Source organism: Geosmithia morbida (genome assembly GCF_012550715.1).
Source record: "Geosmithia morbida isolate 1262 chromosome Unknown scaffold_6, whole genome shotgun sequence".
NCBI classification, from domain to species: Eukaryota; Fungi; Ascomycota; class Sordariomycetes; order Hypocreales; family Bionectriaceae; genus Geosmithia; species Geosmithia morbida.
In genome coordinates, this window is record NW_023336193.1 from 1,085,806 (window position 1) to 1,106,510 (window position 20,705).

The 20,705-nt window shown below is 54.9% G+C and overlaps 6 protein-coding genes across 6 annotated transcripts; 4 read left to right on the forward strand and 2 right to left on the reverse strand.

The window, feature by feature from the left end:
* Positions 1–17: 17 nt before the first annotated feature.
* Positions 18–1,530, forward strand: GMORB2_6790 (agmatinase; the record flags this gene model as incomplete). Its single annotated transcript, XM_035468758.1, has 4 exons — positions 18–152; positions 298–424; positions 498–827; positions 944–1,530. 4 exons carry the CDS (start codon positions 18–20, stop codon positions 1,528–1,530), a joined length of 1,179 nt encoding a protein of 392 aa, XP_035321892.1.
* Positions 1,531–3,075: 1,545 nt separating this feature from the next.
* On the forward strand, positions 3,076–4,951 carry GMORB2_6791 (asparaginyl-tRNA synthetase; the record flags this gene model as incomplete). The annotated part of the gene is made up of 2 exons (XM_035468759.1): positions 3,076–4,718; positions 4,825–4,951. The coding sequence occupies 2 exons, from the start codon at positions 3,076–3,078 to the stop codon at positions 4,949–4,951; spliced, it is 1,770 nt and encodes a 589-aa protein (XP_035321893.1).
* Positions 4,952–9,059: 4,108 nt separating this feature from the next.
* Positions 9,060–11,450, forward strand: GMORB2_6792 (RNA recognition motif (RRM) domain; the record flags this gene model as incomplete). The annotated part of the gene is made up of 1 exon (XM_035468760.1): positions 9,060–11,450. One exon carries the CDS (start codon positions 9,060–9,062, stop codon positions 11,448–11,450), a length of 2,391 nt encoding a protein of 796 aa, XP_035321894.1.
* A 734-nt stretch (positions 11,451–12,184) lies between these two features.
* GMORB2_6793 (acid phosphatase) lies at positions 12,185–13,869 on the reverse strand (the record flags this gene model as incomplete). Its single annotated transcript, XM_035468761.1, has 2 exons — positions 12,185–12,298; positions 12,430–13,869. 2 exons carry the CDS (start codon positions 13,867–13,869, stop codon positions 12,185–12,187), a joined length of 1,554 nt encoding a protein of 517 aa, XP_035321895.1.
* Positions 13,870–15,624: 1,755 nt separating this feature from the next.
* On the forward strand, positions 15,625–18,384 carry GMORB2_6794 (uncharacterized protein; the record flags this gene model as incomplete). The annotated part of the gene is made up of 1 exon (XM_035468762.1): positions 15,625–18,384. One exon carries the CDS (start codon positions 15,625–15,627, stop codon positions 18,382–18,384), a length of 2,760 nt encoding a protein of 919 aa, XP_035321896.1.
* Positions 18,385–19,374: 990 nt separating this feature from the next.
* GMORB2_6795 (uncharacterized protein) lies at positions 19,375–20,160 on the reverse strand (the record flags this gene model as incomplete). The annotated part of the gene is made up of 3 exons (XM_035468763.1): positions 19,375–19,600; positions 19,691–20,073; positions 20,149–20,160. 3 exons carry the CDS (start codon positions 20,158–20,160, stop codon positions 19,375–19,377), a joined length of 621 nt encoding a protein of 206 aa, XP_035321897.1.
* Positions 20,161–20,705: the final 545 nt, after the last annotated feature.

Consider the following 20,705-nt stretch of genomic DNA (forward strand, 5'->3'; position numbering starts at 1 on the left):
GAAAGAAAGCAGGAAAGATGAAAATATCCAACATTGCTAATGCCGCCGTGCTACTGGCTGGTCTGTCATCTGGCTGTGGACATCATCACGACGACGATAAAGTTTGGACAAAGGAGGAATTGGATGAGCTGGAGAGGAAATGGGGACATGAGGTACGTTGGGATGAGCCGGGGAGGTACAGAGGGAGGGGGGGGAGAAAGATATGAGGGGAACAGAGAGACAGGGTGAGAGTGGAAGCGTTGTGAAAGAAGAGAGAGAGATAGAAGATGAGAGACGAATTACTGACATGAAATGCAGTGGTCCTTCAGCGGCATCGCTACATTCGCCCATCTTCCCCATGTCAAGTGCTTGACCAACCCGGAGGAGCAGTTTGACATTGCCATTGTAGGCGTACCGTTTGACACGGCCGTCAGTTATCGGCCTGGTGAGTAGAAGGAACACCCGAAGCAACGCAGCACTTGCCATGTGTGACCTGAGGCTGACATGAACACCCCAAGGCGCAAGATTCGGCCCCCGTGCCATCCGTCAGGCATCGTCCAGACAGACGAGCTTCCGCGGCTTCAACCCGAGGGCCAACATCAACCCGTACCAGAACTGGGCTCGCGTCATCGACTGCGGCGACGTCCCCGTCACTCCCTTCGATAACGATATTGCCAGGGAGCAGATGACGCAGGCCCTCACCGAGCTGGGCTCCCACAAGAGCATCTCCGCCTTGAGTCCCAAACCCAAGCTCATGACTCTCGGGGGCGATCATAGTCTCACTCTTCCTGCTTTGCGTGCTCTCAACAAGATTTATAGAAGGCCGATACAGGTCCTTCACTTTGACGGTATGGCTTTTTCTCAATCTTCCATCTCTCTCTTTGGTTATTCTTGAGGGAGCGAGAAAACAAAGCAGAGGAAAGAAAAGAAGAGGAAGGAGAAGAAGCTGACGTGATGACCTTAGCTCACCTCGACACCTGGAACCCCAACGCCTACCCGTCATACTGGGGGGCGACACAGTTCAACCACGGCTCCATGTTCTGGATGGCCAACCAGGAAGGGCTCCTGTCAAACAGCTCGTCTCAGCGGTCTGTGCACGCCGGCCTGCGTACGCGTCTCAGTGGTACGGGGTGGGAGGACCACGACGACGACTCGGCGCAGAACTGGGTCCGATTCTCGGCCGACGATATGGATGAGATCGGCACGGCCGGCATCATCAAGGGCATCATGGAGACTCTGGGCACCGAGGAACCCGTCTACCTGTCCGTCGACATCGACGTGCTCGACCCGGCCTTCGCCCCCGGCACTGGCACCCCGGAGCCCGGGGGCTGGACGACGCGCGAGCTCATCCGCGTCCTGAGGGGCATCGAGGGGCTCAACATAGTCGGCGCCGATGTCGTTGAGGTCTCCCCCGCCTACCAGAACGCCGGGGAGGAGACGTCGCTCGCTGCCGCCCAGGTTGCCTACGAGCTCATCAGCTCCATGGTCAAGAAGGGCCTCGAGCACATGGGCAAGGAGGGCGACGGCGGCGTCTCGAGGGATGAGCTGTAAATGGGAAATGGAAACTGGGGGATTGTGCGTCTCGGGAAGGAAAGGGGGGTTTGGTTGAACGACGGGTCGGTCATGATGATGTGGAATAGAGCGATGATTTGATGATTTGATGAGTAGTCAAGCTCCAAGTGTGCGTGACGTAGCTTCTGATCGTTTCTCAATTCTTTTCGGACACGTGCGCTATATTGGTACATGATCTGGGCAATGATTCACCGCATCTCTGTGGGAAATACATGTAGGTAAGTGTGACAGAATGGCTGCGCCTCTGATCTTGTCCTATTCTTCTCCAAGCCAGTATCAACATGTTGATCGAATTCGCCCAAACACGGCAGCTTTTCCCGACACCGTGAATCTCCCTTGACGTGATAAATATCAATGACAAGGACGCGGATTTTCCACAACCACCATAGTCCATGCCGAAGTTCGATGTCAATATACACCATGAAGGTGCGAGGATGATTGCCCCTTGTAACGGCCGCCGCATCAATATCCGCCTCTCTCGACGACAGCTGCTCCTTCCACCATAGGCGCATCTCTCTGTCCCGGAATCTACGTGTTCGTCTTGCAGCCTGACGGAGGCGACATCGTCGCCATCCCTGATCCCAACGAGGACTGTCACATCCACTGCCCTCCTAGGCCTCTCGTTCAAGCCATCTCGGGCTTCGGGTTCTCCAGGAGCATCGTTGTAGACTTTTCCCTACGCCGATACGCTCAAAAATATCAAATAAAAATGGACGATGTGCGAGCGGAGCAGTAGTATTCATCAGTCTTCCAACCATGGACTAACGCTGCGTCTCCTTGATTCCTGTCGATATTTGGCGTTGAAGCGTCTTATCGTCACCGCTGTTGCCAGATCACATTGCCGATATGTGAGTGTGACCTTGACTCAACGTATTTCCTCTCCTAATAAGACCGTCTTACCCAGTAGCTGAATCCCTTTGAAAATCAATACGTTTCATGCATCATCACATGGTAGTAGGAATACTCGTAGGTATAAAACGAACAAACTTGCCATGACGCATTAGGCGTCGAGAGCAGAGAAAAGCCAACACATCCCCGGAAATCGAATCCTTTTATCATGCCACTCAGCAAACCGCATGTTCGCATTGGCCGGGCGGACTTGGGGTACAGATAAACTCCACGGCACATGCATCACGCCCCCCCTTGGTCTGGCCGGGCTCTGCTTTGTTGTTATGCGCAGTATTGCACTCTTCATACGGAGCTTTTCAGATCCAGGGCCTGATCATGGATGTTCGCCAACCTTGCAGGGCAGTTGTGCATTGCTGCTGAGATTTTTTTGGGGAGCGGCTGTATTCATCCCACGCTCTTGCACCCCGTCATCGGCTGCCTTAAGAGTCATACTCCACCTCTGTCCACTTATCAGGTCTCTATCGGAACTTATCAGCTCCCCTCCCCTCCCCCACCGTGTTTTTTCTCAACCTTTGCCTCAACCCACCCCAATCGACCCCGCGAAACCCTCACACAGTACTAGTTAGTAGGCATCACAGAACACACATAAAACTCGACGACCAACGGCCACATCCCATGGCTGCCGTCCAGGAACTCGCCGAGCGCGTCAAGGACGACTCCAAATGCTACATTGATACCGACACCGGCGTTGACGACGTGGCGGCCGCCGATGGCTCCGAGGCCAAGCCCTACAAGACGCTGGCCTTTGCCTATATCCAGCACCTCGACCAGCCGGCCGCCCCCTCGTACCTGACGAGGTCGTCAGTCACGGGACCCCTCGCGGCCGGCGAGGACCCCTCGGCCCGTCTGGTGTGGAAGGAGCCTGGCAAGGGATCGGTCAAGAAGGCCCAGTCCGGCGTCGAGGCCCACAAGAAGAAGCTGGCCAAGCAGCAGCAGGCCCAGGCCGCCGAGGACGAGAAGAAGAGGCAGCGCCTGCAGACGCTGGAGAATGCCAAGAAGATTGTGCTCAAGGAAGACGAGAGCCTCCCCAAGGCCGTCAAGATCACTCTGGCCGACAAGGATGTCGAGCTGGGCGAGGGCGACAAGAAGGGCACACGCGTCAAGGTGTCGGGCCGCATCCACCGCCTCAGGCCGCAGAAGCAGGCCACCTTCATCACCCTCATCGACGGCTACGGACACCTGCAGTGCATCCTGCAGCAGGGCGACCTGACCAAGACGTACGACGCGCTCGTCTTCGCCCAGGGCACGTCGCTCACGCTGTACGGGGAGCTGCGCAAGGTGCCCGAGGGCCAGCAGGCGCCTGACGGCCGCGAACTGCACGTCGACTATTACCAGGTCATCGGCCGCTCGCCTAGCGACGACGACGCCATCACCAACAAGGTGTCGCACGCCCAGAACCAGTGGGACACGTCCATGCTGGACAACCGCCACCTGGTGCTGCGCGGAGACCACGCAGCGGCGCTGATGAAGCTGCGCGCGCAGACGGAGTGGGCCTTCACCAAGACGTACCACGATATGAAGATTGTCAAGGTGGCGCCGCCGGCGCTTGTGCAGACGCAGGTCGAGGGCGGAGCCACCCTCTTCAGCGTACCCTACTACGACGAGAAGGCCTACCTGACGCAGTCGTCGCAGCTGTACCTTGAGACGGTGCTGCCTAGCCTGGGCAACGTATACTGCATCGAGAAGTCGTTCCGCGCCGAGAAGTCGCTGACGCGCCGCCACCTGTCCGAGTACACGCACGTCGAGGCCGAGCTGGACTTTATCACGTTTGACGACTTACTCGAGCACCTCGAGGAGGTCATATGCCGCGTCATCGACGCCGTCCTCGATGACCCGGCCACGGCGGCCTTCCTCAAGGAGCTCAACCCCGGCTTCGTCAAACCCCAGCGTCCCTTTATGCGCATGAAGTACAGCGACGCCATCGACTGGCTCAACAAGCAGGACCCCCCCATCCTCAACGAGGAGGGCAACCTCCACGTATTTGGCGACGACATCGCCGAGGCGGCCGAACGCCGCATGACGGACGCCATCAACCTCCCCATCTTCCTCACCCACTTTCCCGTCGAGATCAAGGCCTTTTACATGAAGAAGGACCCCAACGACCTGCGCGTCACCGAGAGCGTCGACTGTCTCATGCCCGGCGTGGGCGAGATTGTCGGAGGCTCCATGAGGATGGAGGGTTACGAGGAGCTGCTGGCCGCCTACGAGAAGCAGGGTATCCCGGCAAAGGACTACTACTGGTACACTGACCAGCGCAAGTGAGTTTCTCTTCTCTCTCTCTTTCTTGTCTTGGGCTCTCTTTCGTTCGTTCCTGTATATAATCTTGCTTGGAATACGGTCAGACTGACAGACAAAAAAACACAGGTACGGTACCTCTCCTCACGGAGGATACGGACTTGGCCTGGAGCGATTTCTGGCCTGGATGGCCAACCAGCACACTGTGCGCACGACATGCCTGTATCCCCGCTTCATGGGACGTTGCAAACCGTAATGTTGATGTCAAAGGCAGGGGCGAAGCAATGAAATGTTAGCTATTGGTAAAGGATCTCCCTTTTTTTATGTGGCTGGTAGTAAAAGAGAAGTAAAAGCAATGAAAACAATTGAAACACCCCCCCCCCCCCCCCCCCCCCCATGTGGCTTTAAGTGTGGCGTAACATGAAGATCTTGAAGAAGTTGAAAAGAAAAAAAAAAATCATTTCTGGTATCGAAGCCTGGAGAAGCATGAGAAGCGCATTTACCAATGGTAGGCTAGTATCCGTACTACCCGTAAGCTTGGCCGAGAAATGAGATGCATAAATGATTATGGCATGCAGAGTGGCTTGCCTATATGCAATCTGTAGATGGTACCATACTGTTTTGCACTGCCTCACATTGCTGGTCAACACTAAGGCCATGCAAGACAAAGACAACAAGTCGAGAGTCATCAGTCTTGTCTCTACCCGTACGAATACAGTCTACGGAGCAATATTATGTCCCAAATCATGAAATGTCACTTTTGCAGTAACCCCACTTCCTGTCGAATTCGTCAGCCTCCGATTCGATGCCGATGATGGTTCGGACCCCTTTGCATGTATGCATATGCTGTACATACACACGCACGAGTAGTTGTGCCTACAAGTATTACCTGGGCAGACTGGCTGACAGGATGAGAAGGGGACGGATAGAGGGAGGATACATATTTGGAGTATTGACATTACGAGGATTGCAATACAGACACGACGAGTACGGATACTGTACGGATGATGAGTATTACCCAACAAGTCAGGGGGCCGGGTGAAATCCAGGACCCAAGGGTCCAGGTCTGGGTCCAGACCTCGTATTGTATAGCAAAGGACGAACTGCCCTTTGGTCAATTTCACGTCCAAGGGACCAAGAGCCAAAGCGACAGGGCCTCTCAGGATCCGGAATGGTGTCGGTATATGCATGAATGCCTTCAACATGGTGATGATCGTGTTCGGGACGACTGTGACAATCATCATTCATGGACTTTCGCGAGATGGGAAGAAAAGAGAGAAAAAGGAAGGGGAAGAGGAAGAGAGAGGGGAAAAAATAGACATGTCTGGTACGAGCACAGGACACAGAATGAATTGAATGTTTCATAAATTGACACCATGCTTTTGATCTCCGGTACGATCAGGTACGAGAGCCAAGACCGTACATACCTACTATGTAAGTGTACAGTATTAATGTGCATCGTAATTACACATGCACCTAATAATACTCATCTGCATTATGCAAACGCAAATCACTGGTCTTGAGGAGGTGTACAGATGATAGAAAATAGTATTATTAGTGTAGATACATGCACGGAGTACAGATCACATATACCCGTAATAATAGTGATGGCAGTTAACGGAACAGGCCTGCCCGTAATACGGGGGTTGCCATAGATCCACTGGCTTGGACGTTGGGCAATTAATTTCAATATTCAATATGGCGACTATTTTTCTCTCTCTCTGGTACGAGTCTGCATAATATACGTATATATATATATATGTATGTGTGTATGTGTGTATGTGTGTATGTGTGTACGAGTACTCGCATGTGTGTGCGTGTGTGTGTGCGACCAAGTTAGGTTAGTATTATTAGTACTTTACGAGTACGATGGAGTAGTCGGCTATTGTTATTGACTAATGTCGTACACATTCTCTCAATAGGGGGGGGGGGGGGGCGGCTATTATTACTCCGTACATGTACGAGTTGAGATGTTCTGACTTCTTTCGATCCCCTTCCGACTCCCCTCGCCTGTCCTAGCGATCTAAACAGTTGACTTGTGGAAAGAGACAATGGGCGTTCTTTCCCTCTCCCCCCCCGGCTGCCGAAACGAGGTGCCACTCATAGACCAATCAATCGTGATGATCCATATTGGGAGGGAACGGAAAGGGGGGTCCACCGTTGGAGGCAGGTACGGTGCAGTGGACAGGTACAGTGATATCAGGTACGACTGACTCCGTACGAGTAAGAAACATGACGGGTACGAGTATTAATATTACCTGTAAAGCTGTACTCGTACTTGTACGGGTGTTCAATACCACCAGTACGAGCATCTCATCAGCGCCATCAGGGCGAAATCTACTCCGTACCCTCCTCTTCAGTATTATTATCACACGTAGTAGCCCTCTACGGGGTTATACAGCCTGTACATGTGCATATGCAGTTAGTAGCATTACCACTGCCAGTCCTCCAAGAAAGCATCTGACCCCTGTCGGTCATTAAACTACAACGTAGGCAATTCCGTCCACGTTCCATTTCGGGCAATCGCCTACTGAGTGTGTTGCTCCTGCCTTGGCGGTTGCGCGCTCCTTCCCCCTGTTCCCTTTTATTTTATTATTGTATTATTATTTTTATTTTCTTTGCCTTCCCCCCCAATCGAGGTGTGTCCCACCCCGAAAATCTCTCCTTCCTCCACTTCAGGGTCGACTCTCACAATCCAACTTTCCTATTACCCCCGGGCATAATAATACCTCCTTCATTCCTTTCTTCCCCAATCCTTTCTAAATTGCCCTTGCTTCATCCTTTTCGGCTTCATTTCATTTCAATAATCTTTTCAGGTCATTTTCGTTGTATTATCTTCGTTGTTGAATTGGTCGCTATCTCTCTATCTACGAGTACGGTATTCATTTCGCCATTTGCTGATACCGACAGATAGCTTTGTCACGCGCTCGCGTCTACTTGTAAACCCCGTGTCGTATCTTTTTTCTTCTTCCTGTCTCTCTTCCTTTCTAGACGCCTAGTGCTTGTGTGTGTATTATGTGTGCGTGTGTGTACGTGCGCGCATTGGCTCTCGGAAGGGAAAGGTACCATTTCTGTCTCTGACCCTCTTGGAGAACTGGAGTACGAGTAAACTGGTATCATTTGCACCCTTCCCTTTTTTTCTCGACCTCCCCTTCTCCGCTTCCCTGTTCTGGCGTGGGTGGCCCGTCCACAATAGCCCGTTTCCCTCTCCCTACACCAATCCTTTCCCTAGTTAGGGGCCTAGAGGAGTCTCTCTCTCACTCTTGCTTTCTCGGTCCTTTCCCTTTTGTCTCGTTCTTGACCTCCTCCTGCTTCGCTTCCCTGTCTTCCCCTACGAGTGAAGAAGCCATATTGAAGGAGTCTTGGATTCCTAAGCACTTTCCCAAGCACTCTCCCTCACCTGTGTTGGTGTCTATGCGTTTCTGGTGAGCTTACCATACTATATTCTCGACAAGTTTTTCTTCTTTGCTGTAAGTCCCTTCTCTCACTCTCTCGCTTTCTCTGCTCCACTCCTCTACGCCTACTCTGTTCCATCTCTTGTTATTACCCTTCCTTGGCGGCGGTGTTGCTCCTCCCCACCACCGCCTACACCTCACGCCCCCCCCTGAGCATTGTCTCCACGACGGGCACACGCTCTCTCACACTCTCTTCTGTTTCTCCCCTACTTTCCTGACTTCTGCTGGCCTCACGCCATTCATCCTATCCTTACTTCAGTCCTTTCTTGTGGTCTCAGCTGTACCTAACCTTTTTATTGTTTCCTACAAACTCGTAGGTCCGGACAGCGCCGCCGAGGCCTCATAATATCCCACCCTCGGGCCATATCTCTTCGGGCTGCTTTTTTCTCTCTTTCTTTTCAACCTACATTCGCTACAGCATATCTTTCTGTGCTCTTTTTCGCTTCGTTTTCTTCTTATAATTTCCCGACGACGCGTTTTTTTCTCCAGCACCGGCTAGTCGATACCCATCCTCTTCATTCCGCCTCGTGTCGACTCCTTTTTTCCCACCCCCCTCTACGAAAGACTTTTTTTGCTCCTCGACGGCCGTATTCTTTTATACATCTGTATCCGATTACCACTACTTCCTTCTCTTCATAAACACGCTGTCGCCGCGGACGACCATAAAACATTTTTATTTACTTTTCCGGGAAACAATTTCATCCCTGGCAGCTTGGATTCGACCTCGATACAGCACAAGCTCGGTACAACGCACCAGCCGCGCCACGCTCGATCGGATTGGACAACTCACCAAGCCTACTAAATCTGCTCGTGTAAACGTGCCTGCTCGAAAGGCACGCCTGTCTCTTCACAACGGCTGTCCTATCACACGTCGGGCGGGACTCCAACGTCCCCCCTCACCTTCTCGCCATGCAGGATCTCAACGGTGCTGTCGGCCAGAGGGGCCACAGTAATGGTAGCCGCTTCGGCCACGCCTCCAAGCCCTCCAACAGCGACACCGGCTTCTCCCACGGCGCCTTCACCTCGAACGTCTCGGGCTTCGCCGACCGTCACCCTCGCCGTGCCAATGTTCCTACTCTCAACACCCAGACCATGAACCAGGCGCAGACTATGCCCCCTACCGCCGGCACCGAGATGGCCACCCCTGGCACCGCCTTCGACATGCAGTTCACCCCTCTTCTCCCCTCCCAACTGCTCCTCGGCAGCCCCTTCCAGCCTGGTTCCCCCGGTGCTTTTGGTAGCCCTCAGTTCCAGAACCTCTCCGGCTTCCAGCAGGCCCAGCAGCACCAGCAGGGTCATGGCCAAGGTCAGCATGGTGGCCAGGGCCAGCCTGGCTCCATGGGCAGCCCCATCCAGCCAGGAATCTCTCCCTCCTACCAGGCCATGGTTTCCCCTTCCACCTACGGCGCCCCCCAGTTCTACCCTCCCTCTCAGTCCCCTCCCGGCAACTACAGCATCCCCAGCCCCATGCAACCCGGCTCACCGGTGCCCATGAACTCGGCTGCCATTACCGGTACCAGTCGCACCGTCTACCTCGGCAACATCCCTCCGGACACGACCGCCGAGGAGATACTAGGCCACGTCAGGAGTGGGCAGATCGAGTCGGTCCGCCTTCTCCCCGACAAGAACTGCGCCTTCATCTCTTTCCTCGACGCTAGCTCTGCCACCCACTTCCATTCGGATGCCATCTTGAAGAAGCTATGCATCAAGGGCCAGGACATCAAGGTGGGTTGGGGCAAGCCGTCTCAGGTCCCCACCTCGGTCGCCCTGGCCGTCCAGCAGTCGGGCGCCTCCCGAAACGTCTACCTCGGAAATCTCGCCGAGGAGACCACCGAAGACGAGATTCGCGAGGACATGGGCAAGTTTGGCGCCATCGACACGGTCAAGCTGGTTCGTGAAAAGAACATTGCTTTTGTCCACTACCTGTCCATCGCCAACGCCATCAAGGCTGTCGGCCAGCTGCCCCAGGAGCCCAAGTGGCAGGCCCCGCGCCGTGTCTACTACGGCAAGGACCGCTGTGCCTACGTTTCCAAAACGCAGCAGCAAAACGCCGCTCAGTACTTGGGCATCTCTCCGGGATACGCCCACATGCTGACAGGTGCCGACCGCGACCTAATCTCCAGCGCGCTGGCTCAGCAGTCGGTCGCAGCCGCAGCCGTCTCCACTACTGCCGGAGGCATCAACAACCTCGGCAACCGCACCATCTACCTGGGCAACATCCACCCCGAGACGACGATTGAGGAGATTTGCAACGTCGTCCGCGGCGGCCTGCTGCACCACATCCGTTACATCCCCGATAAGCACATTTGCTTCGTCACCTTCATCGACCCCACAGCCGCCGCCTCCTTCTACGCCCTCAGCAACCTACAGGGCCTCATGATCCATAACCGCCGCCTGAAGATTGGTTGGGGCAAGCACTCGGGTGCTCTGCCCCCCGCAATCGCCATGGCCGTTAGCGGCGGTGCGTCGCGAAATGTCTACGTCGGCAACCTGGACGAGACGTGGAACGAGGAACGTCTGCGCCAGGACTTTGCCGAGTTTGGCGAGATTGAGCTCGTCAACGCGCTGCGTGAGAAGAGCTGTGCCTTTGTCAACTTTACCAACATTGCCAACGCCATAAAAGCTATCGAGGCCATTCGCGGCAGAGAGGAGTACAAGAAGTTCAAGGTCAACTTTGGCAAAGACCGCTGCGGCAACGCCCCTCGCCAGGCCCACCAGTCGCCCCGTGGTGATGGCAACACATCGCCGCCTCCCCAGGGAGGCTCCCAGGGCTCTCAGAGTGGCGGGTCCCCCGCCAATGGCCAGAACTCTGCCACCTTTGCTGCCCAGAGTAACCCGCTTACCATGTATCTGAACCAGCTGTCGCAGCAGGCCCAGCAGCAGCAGCAGCAGCAGCTCGCCGCCCAGCAGAGTGCCCTGTTCGGCACCGCCCAGCAATCGCCCAGCGACCTCGGAATTGACGGCCCCCAGGCGGTCCCTGTGGGCGGCGGCCACGGCCAATCTGCCAGCATCTCCAACGGCCTCTCCACGAGCAACGGCGTCTCAGGTCCGACGACGATTGGCGGCCTCCTGGCCCCCGGCAACCCTCGGGGACAGCACAACCGAGCTGTCAGCCTTCCCGTACTCGCCCCCGGATTCGAGAATGGCGGGAACAGCCCCAGCAGCCTACACGGAAGCAACGGCAGCGAGAACGAAACCCAGCGCCGTGGCCACCAGTACCAGTCGAGCTTCGGAGGAGGATTCGGACTTGCCATTCAGGGCGGTCTGAACGGATGGGTCGAGGAGGAAGTTGCCAACTAATGACGAGGAGAGAAGATTGGGACGCCGTGGCATGACCAATGAGGGATAAAAACAAGAACAGGATTGAAATTCATCTACTCTGTTGTAATAGTGGCAAACGACGATTCGGCAGGTGCCGGTCTGATGCCTAAGAACTCTTTATTCGTCTCTTTTTTTTCTGTTGCTTTTTTCACCTTTTTCTTCATTTTTCTTTTTTTTGAAGTAGTAGTTTATTGTTGCCCTTCATTGTACAATTGGTCTTCCTTTTTTTATAACCTTTCTTCTCTCTTTTTTTCTTTTTCTTTTTTCTCATTGGAACGGGAAGAGCGCCGACGCAGCACAAGATATTTAAAAAGCAAAAACAGGGATGTGTGTCGTTGATCGGGAGTGGGAGTAGTCAACGATATGAGTGATATATTCAGTGGTGACATGCACCGAACAGAAAAAAAAAGTGTACTGTTTTCTTGCTCTCAGGCTTATGGAGTTGACATGTAATATATGCCTACGTTTGTTCAGTCTTGAACATTTTAAACTTGGTCTTGCCTTGGTGATGGTAGTGATTTTGCTTGGAATGACAATACATGTCAATTGTTTTTGCTTCGATGCCTCAAGTTCTATGATGATGCATCTGTCCCATCTAATACAGAAAGAGCAGATATATATATCTTTTGTGAAACAGAACAATGTGAAACGGGGGGGAAATATCGGGATAGACAGAGAGTGACAGAGTGAGGGAGGGAGAGTACAGTAGATTTCTAGAAACCGGATGGTTCAATCTTGGCGGGGAAAGCAGGAGCGTCGTGATTTGAACGGCACTGACGCTTCCAATCTGTAGGGGTGAATTTGTCTACGATGGATTTGAATGCGGTCTGGTGGTTTTTGTTAGTAAGAAAGGTACAGAACAGGGAATTAAAAGGGAAGGAAATGAGATGGAAAGGAACGAAAGAAAAAAGAAGGGGGGAGGGAAAAAAAACTAGAAACGGGACGGAGCAAAACTCACCAAAGTGCAAAAGGATTCATCACCGGGCAAATGGTTCCCAGCAACCTTGCAGCCGGGAATGGTAACGGGCTGATCGTTGTAGCGGATGCGGACGTAGTAGCCGTCCAGACGGGCGCGGTCCGCGTCGGAGAGGTCGGGGGTCCTCTTTGCGGCTAGGGCACCGTTGCTCCCGACCGAGGAGGTATAAGGGGAGGATGAGGCGGAGCTGGTTCCGCCAAGGAAGGAGGGTAGCCAGGACGAGGCGGAGGAGGAGCGGGAGGGGTATGAAGGGGCGGGCTTGCCGGCATGTCGGAAGAGCTCGAGGGCGACGTGGCTGGTGAAGGGGGGCCACTTGTCGTTGCCGAAGGCGCCGAGGGAGGCAAGGACGCCAGCGAGGGTGGTGTCGTGGCAGCCGCTGAGGCCAAAGCGGATGCCCGAGGAGCCGGGGCGGGAGGGCGAGTTGGTATCGACGCCGTCGGCGCTGGCGACCATGCGGCTGACAATGTCGCCCAGGAGGCCGCCGATGCCCAAGGCGCGGTACTCCTGGCTCTCGCGGTAGCCAGAGTACCACTCCTCCACGCCGATGGTCTCGATGATGCGCTTGACCTCGGGATCGTAGAACTCGCGGGGGAGGCGGGTCTCGGGGCCGTGTGCGGCCGTGGCATTCATCGAGTCCATGATGCCGCTGAGGCGCGGGTGGCCATCGACGGCGACGACCGGGTTGGCCGGGTCCATGTACCTGCCCAGCTTGCGGGTCAGGTAGGCCATGTCGTCGGACGAGTTCCAGCGTTGGGCGGTGCGGTCGGCAAAGGCGCGTGCCAGGGCGGCGAAGCGGCGGCACGTGCCCTCGTTGGGGAACAGGGTCTCGTCGTTCATGTTACGGCCCAGGATGGTGAGGGGCGCCAAGTCGGCCGCGCGCGTGTGCGACGGGTACAGCCCGTGCAGCGTCTGCTGGAGGGACTCGAGGGCGCGCGGGATGGGCGTGGCGCGCAGGTATAGCGACGCGGCTGTGTCGTCGTTGATGGCCGGCGGGAGGAACCCCAACCGGTCGACATACAGGTGGCGCAAGCGGCGGCCGAGGGCCGTCGTGGTCTCGCGACCCCGGTCCGTCAACATGCCTAGGTCGCAGATGGAGTCGAGCTCGGACCGGGGCCCCACAGCCACCACGGGGGCGTCGTTGCGCCCAAACGTCTCTACGCGCCGCTGCCATGCCAGCGTCGAGAATTTGGGGTCGACCGAGGAGCCAGACGTGTCCGGGTCCAGCACCGCACTACGCAGGTGGCGGGCCACGGTGCAGTAGGGCCAGAAGGCCGGCAGGCCCGTGTTCTGGAACCGCGGCGTCACAGGCGTCCGCTCGCCGTGGCGGAGGAGGATCTGGACGAGCTGGAGCTGGAGCTGGGCCGGATATAGCTGGGCCAGCTCGGCGTCTGTGTAGGCTGGTCGCGGCTCGAGGGTCGACATGGTGACGACGAGGTTATGGAAAATGGGGGTTCGTTCCGTTTCGTTTGGTTTCTCCTCCTACTTCGAGTGGAATGATTCCATGGAGAGGGGGGGAAAGAGGGATCCAATGACTTGGTAATGGGGTGTAGTACCAATGTCAAAAGGGAGGGGAGAGTTGTTCCATCGCCGCGAGAGAGAGAGAGAGAGGCAAGGCTCCAAGACCACACGTTGAGCCTCAGAGGGCGGTGAAGGATTCTGCCCAATGGGAATTGTAAAGCGGGGTGCGTGCGGAGGAAGGAGCAGCTGGCAGTTGACGAAGGTACTAACATGAATTAATACTCCGTAGAGTGAGTGGCTGTTGGTTGAGGGGCGAAGGCAGGAATGGATGGATGGTCACTCCTGCCTTTTGTGTGCCAATTGCCATTCTGAATATAAAGGGAGATCCCGAAAGTCCCGTCACCGTTCTCTTCATTTACCCCACCTACACTCTCTCATCTCCGGTACTCTCACTTTTCAAAATGAACCCATCAGCAGTACTACCAGCTGCCTCCCAAGAGCCTGGGGGCCAGGCACGGCGTACAAAGCGGATCCATGGCTCCGTGCCGTGACCGCCGATCACCGCCGTTTCAACAGCCATGCCACCACTCAGCAGCGCCCTGCTGTGCCGTCTGCACGACTGCAGATCCTTGACGACATCGTTATTCACTTCACCTATTCCCATCTGGGGAAGTGTGTTTCGATGGTAATTCTGACAGTCGTTTTCCCTTTTCAAACGCAAGGGTTAGCTCTAAGCCACACGTACCGCTAACTGTCGATCGATCACGCGCAACCCCACACAGCCTAGGTCTTTGTACAGAGCACTGTTGTTGCTTTGCTTTCTTCGCCTTGACTGGGAAAACAGAATAAGCATAAGCAACAACGATTAGTGCTTCGTACCTGTGAAGGAATATACGACGTCACACAAGCAGAAAAAGCAGGAGCTCTGTGACCACAACAACGACCGTAGATTCATGACTACGCAAGTCTTTGTGGCCCAGGCATCTGGCGGCTGGGGCACTGCATGCTGAGTGAGAATTGGAAAAAGACCCTCCCAAGGACTAATACATCCTCCGGAACCTTCGGGCTATAGACTCACAGTGACCAACGAACAAGTGGGAGGGTCCATATCATGACTGGATCCTAGGAGAATCACATCAATTGGATACATTGAAGCTGCAGGTAAAAAGCAATATTACTTCGGGGTTCCATTCCTAACGGAGTAGGCTTATTCTCTTGCTTCGCATCATTCGCGCTTTGGTCCGAAGATTCCTTGACCCTGGCCGGTGCCCGTCCTACAAATACCGCCTCCAATCCAGCCGACGACGCATCCGATGAAACGAACAACTCCTCAAGTTGCCGCCCGAGATTCTTTTGACTTTGCCCCCAACAAGTTATCACCCGCACACTTCTTTGCTCGGATCGATAGTGTCAAGCTCACGCCTTCTCCGGGGATAACACGTTTTTCCGAGAATACTATCGTCCCATTTCTACGAACCTCTATCACATGCTTCGAACCGCGCAAGACTTATGCCAAGCCACGCACCCACCCCGACACGCCCCCACACGCTCTTGTAATCAGTAAATGGTCTACCGTCCTGGCTCGACCTCGCGCGACGCCACGGCCCTTAGATGGTCCGGTGAAATTTGATCAAATAACACTCCACTGCTTCCTCTGAGCTTGTTTTCCTTTCTTATCTCGATCACCTGCATTCGCTGGAGTCGTCTGAGATCACTACTATGAGCGCCACCTTCGCGAGCTCTGGCAAACCGACCGAGCTGGCCACCGCACCCGCCGCCGTCAGCAGCCGATCGGCCAGTGGGCGCCGTCAGCAGAGCTCCATGCTCAATGTCCTGCCCGAGAGTCCTGTAGACGGCCATTTTGCTCATGATAGCACCGATGACGATGCCAACCTGTCTCCCGATCAGGACGCTATCGAGGATCAGGATGCTGTCGAGGATCAAGATGACGCCCAGGCTGTCTTGCAACCGGCCATGAGCGCTGCGGCCATCCATCTCACATCAACTCACACTCCTGCGGCTGTAAAGGCCGCCGCACTGGATAAGTCGGTCAAGGACTACATGTTTGACACGACGGGACCCGACGGTGACGATGCCGATGCCGAAGATACCGAACCCGCCTCTAGAAAACTCCCCGGCGCCTCATCTGCCACCGCCTTCGACGAAGTGCGTCGAGGACAAAGCACTGTCCAGAAGTCACCCCAGACGACTACCCCCAGATCCCGGCCCATGTCCCTGGGTCGGCTGCCATCTTCCGGTCAAACCCCGTCCCGTCCCGACCTACCCTCCCCATGGCATGTCGGCCCTGCGGCCAGGACTTTTCCCCTGCCCAAGGAAAGCACACACAGTCAAAGATACAGCCGTCTACTCCCTGCCCGAGGTGTTCTGGAAGCGGCATTTTCCCCCACAAGGAATCGTTCGCGGTCAGCCGGCCAGGAGGCCCTCAAGAGGCTTCAGAAGGCTCTGCCGTCCTTTAGTGCACCTTCTCATCTTCTACCGTCCCTGCCTTCGTCATTCTTTTCCTCCTCGCCCTCTTCATCCCCCACTACTGATAAGCCCAGTGAGACGGCGGCCTCCACGAAGCGCATATCCAGTCCTTTAGCCCCAGTCAGCGACGTCCGTCAAGGGAGCGTCACCGGCGGGGTAGGCAAGTCGCAGTCGCAGATCAACCGGCCAGGCCCCCCGAAACGATCGGCATCTATCCATTCGAGACATTCCGGCACCGCCCCCGCAGTCCGCCCGCCCATGCTACGTCGTGCTACGTCGGATGAGAGCATGCTATACCACAGCCTGTCTAGGGCATCCTCACTCAATGATAGCGAGAAGTTTTCTGATGTGAGAGAGATGGTTAACCTGCGCTTCCAGGCCGTGAAGGAGAGTCTCCCGGATGTGTCAAATTTCAAGATGAAGATACACACCCCCTCCTTTATCTCAATGAACTCGGTCCCGCCTCATGACGGACCCGATGGACCCCGCTCAGCTGGCTTGGATCGAGAATCGAGCAGCGGGTTCACAAAGAGCGGTGCCAGCGATCTGGACATTGCGCTACAGGAGCTGACGGGAGACGTAGTAGTCATGGGCGGCTTCCGCGGGTCTGTGCTGCGGTCGGCGCAACCGCCGCACCAGCAGGTCTGGGCCCCTGTAAAGCTGGGCTTCAACATGCGTAAGGTCAATCTCGAGGTTGGTCTAGACGACGAGGATGAGGAGCGCATGGAGGAGACGATCATCCCTTCAGGCATGCTCACCAATGTCGGTCCGATTGATATCTCGCGAAAGCTGATCCGAAAGCTCCAGCACTGCGAGAATGCTCGCAAGGGCAAGCTGCGCGTGTGGAACTACGGATACGACTGGCGTCTCAGCCCGGCCATCCTGTCACGCAAACTACGTGAATTCCTTGAGACGCTACCGTCCAATCAGCCAGGTGGTATCACGGAGCCGGGAGCGCGGGGTGCATTGGTTATCGCGCACAGCCTGGGTGGCGTCATCACTCGACACGCCGTCAACCAGCGACCGGAACTGTTCTCGGGTGTCTTGTACGCAGGAACGCCAATCCGATGCATCAACATCCTAGGGCCGATACGCAATGGCGATGTGGTTCTGCTCAACGAGAAACTTCTGTCGGCTAGGGTCAACTTTAGCATGCGGACATCGTTTGTCTTTCTTCCCGAGGACGGCTTCTGCTTCATCGACAAGAAGACGCAGGAGTCTTATCCCATTGACTTTTTCAACCCGCAGGAGTGGATGAAGTATCGTCTGAGCCCGTGCATGCTACCTCCGCTCCCCCCGCGCAACCGGCCACCCCTCTCACCAAGCTCGCCGTCGCTGTCGTCATTCCTGCCCACAGCACTGAGGTCTCGGGCCGAAAGCTGGTCGGAGAAGAGGTCGTCGGCGTCGATTGACGGGGCGACAGCAGCAGCCGCCACCGCGGGGCACGGACACGATGGCCATGCTGTGGCCGAGGCAGCTGCCGAGACCGCCATGGGACAGAACAATGCCAACGCTAGACCTTCATCCTCATCATCTGCATGGGCTGCCACCCCACCGTCAGGTCTGGAGCAGCAGCGCAACCTGGAGTACCTCACGCGTACCCTGGCAGCGACACGCAAGTTCCGTCAGGAGCTGGAGCACCGCGAGGACCACCAGGAAGCCAACGCGTACCCACCGTTCGCGGTGTTATACAGCAAGACGACGCCGACAGTGTACGCGGCGCAGGTAAATGGGCGAGAGGGCATACCGTGCGCAGACGCATACGACGACCTGGTGTTCCGTGCGGGTGACGGTGTCGTGCTAGCCAAGGAGTCCATGCTACCGGAGGGGTACTCTGTCGTGAAAGGCGGGAGAGTGCACACTGACAGGGGACACATTACGATGCTCGGAGACATGGCTGCCGTGGGGAAGGCGCTTCGGGCGTTGGTAAGGGGAAGGCGCAAGGGGATCGGGGTCAGCGGTGCTGCTGCGGTGGATGGTTCCAGGAAGTAGCTGGAGGAAGGGGGTATAGGCAGTTGTGTATGTGTATGTGTCTGTCCAGTGGGTGTGACGAGATGTTGATATATCGAAGCTACATGTTAGATTTAAGCGCACATTTGAAACAAAACAACACAATACGACACAATACAAGTAGAAGTAGAAGAAAGAAAACAAGAAGAGAGAATATGCGGTAAAGAAAGGGACATATGTCAATTCAAGGAACCATGGCTATGAAGGCTGAAGTGTCAAGTAGTACAAATATATAGACGTTTGCTATTGTTTGCACAAACGCCAAATGACGTATGGAGAATGATTATTCCGACGCCGGGGTCGTTGCCTCAGGCCACTAACAAATATCACGATCTCACTTCTTATTATAGCATCATGGGATAGATAGAATAACAAGAACCAGATCATCACAACCGCTGCGGTCCTTTATTTGAGGAGGCTAATTTACCTGTGTGAGGGTCCACTATCTACGCGCGTTGTTGAACGTAACCAGCAATAAAAAGGACCGTATATATAAAAAGGGGCAAACCTATACGCCACGCTATATCCGCCAAATCATAAGAGACAGTAGGTAAACCAGTTCCCAGAAGCAAATAAGTGTAAGGAAGAGAAACAGGACAAGACAGTAAAGAAAAGACCCCGTCGGTAAACCATTCTGACATGAAGGGGGGAAGGCCAGCGCACGGAAAAGAAAAACAACTCCATCAAGAAGACGATTACCGAGTCATGAATAGTAGACGAATGAACCGGCGATTAGAGCATTCCTCAAATGATTCCAAAAAGAAGAGAATAAAAAGGTGATACTCCATAGACCATCCTTGGAGTATATCCCAATCCCAAGAGGAAACGCATTAAAAGCAGAGAAGACGCAACGCTGGCTCTCCTCGAAGGAAAGGGATGCTGAACATGTAAGTGTATAATGATACAGGATAAGATGTTGAAAGGAGAAGAGGCGTGTGTGTGTGTGTGTGTGTGTGTTCTTTCGAAGACACCTCAAGGCTCAGCAACAATAGTCCATATAGGGGGCGTCCACTTTCCCCCCGACGAAGCAGCCAGATCAGACATAGCGGTATGAATCTGAGCCCTAAGACGAGCTGGCGCATCGTCATCCCCGCCATCTTCATGCGAAGCGCATACAAAGATGATCTGCTCAATGGCGGGCATGCGATCCCTAATACGGGCGAGACACTCGACTGTCAACCCGACAGCCAGTCCACTCCTATAACTAGGTGGTTGCGACCCTGCCGATAAAGAGGAAGAAGCAGGACGAGAGGAGGAAGAAGTAGACGGTGTGCAGGAGAATAGAGACTCGTGGAGGGCGATGCGACGCAGACGAGCCAGGTCGGTCTGATTGCACAGGGACAAGAAGGTGTGGAACTCGGCAGAGGCGGCCATGTAGCCCTCCTTCGGGGGGAAGTACAGGACATCGGACTCGTGATCGAGCAGGACGCGGGCGGGGGACCGGGCCATGGAGAGGGAGTGGGTGTATCGAGTGGACAGGGCGTGCTGGCGCGACTCTATGCAGGCCTGGAGGCTGGGCGGGATAGAGGCCGGGGAGAAGCAGCCCGGACCGACGGACGTGCTGGACGGGGATGGATCGTAGCCGCAGCGGATAGGGATCAGGCGCGACGAGGGGAGGGTCAGGTCCCATATCCTGAGACGGATCTCGGGGGGGAGTTGGGGGAAGAGGGTCTTTTTCGGTTTGTTGGTCAGTGTCGGTTGTGGTTGAGGAGGTTGAGGAGGACGAGGACGAGGAGGATGACTTACAAAAGAGTCCATCGTGGTAGAATGGTTAGAGAAGGAAGAGAGAAGAGAGAGAGAAGGTATAGCAAAGTAGGAGAATAGTATAAGCAAAGTCGGATACTGAACCAGGACTAGATATACTCTTTGACGGCGTAGCGGGTGCAGGGGGGCGCGTGTTGTGGGGATGGGCCTGTGTGGAGTTTGGGGTCCAAGCGAGCTGTTTTTCCCTTCTTGTCAGGAGCTGCAAAGGAGAGGTATGTATGCATATGCCGTATATGTTGAAAAGGTGTGAAATGTCTTTTCCTCTCCTTTTCTTTTGTGAGTTGGTGAAGAGACAGGCAGGAGACGGGAAGAGGAAGATGGGGGCCGTTGATTCATATAGACTTTGTACGGCGTGTTAGGAGAGATTGATGGTATTCACTTTTTGTTCTTAATCTTCTTTTCTTTTCTCTTCTTTCCTCCTAACAACTTGAATCATTGAGTAAATATCTGGCCTCTATCGTACATTTGCTTTTCTTTTTTTACCCAATACCAGGAAGTTGCAGGGACTCTCCAGCTGGCTGGATATATTCCTGTGGGTG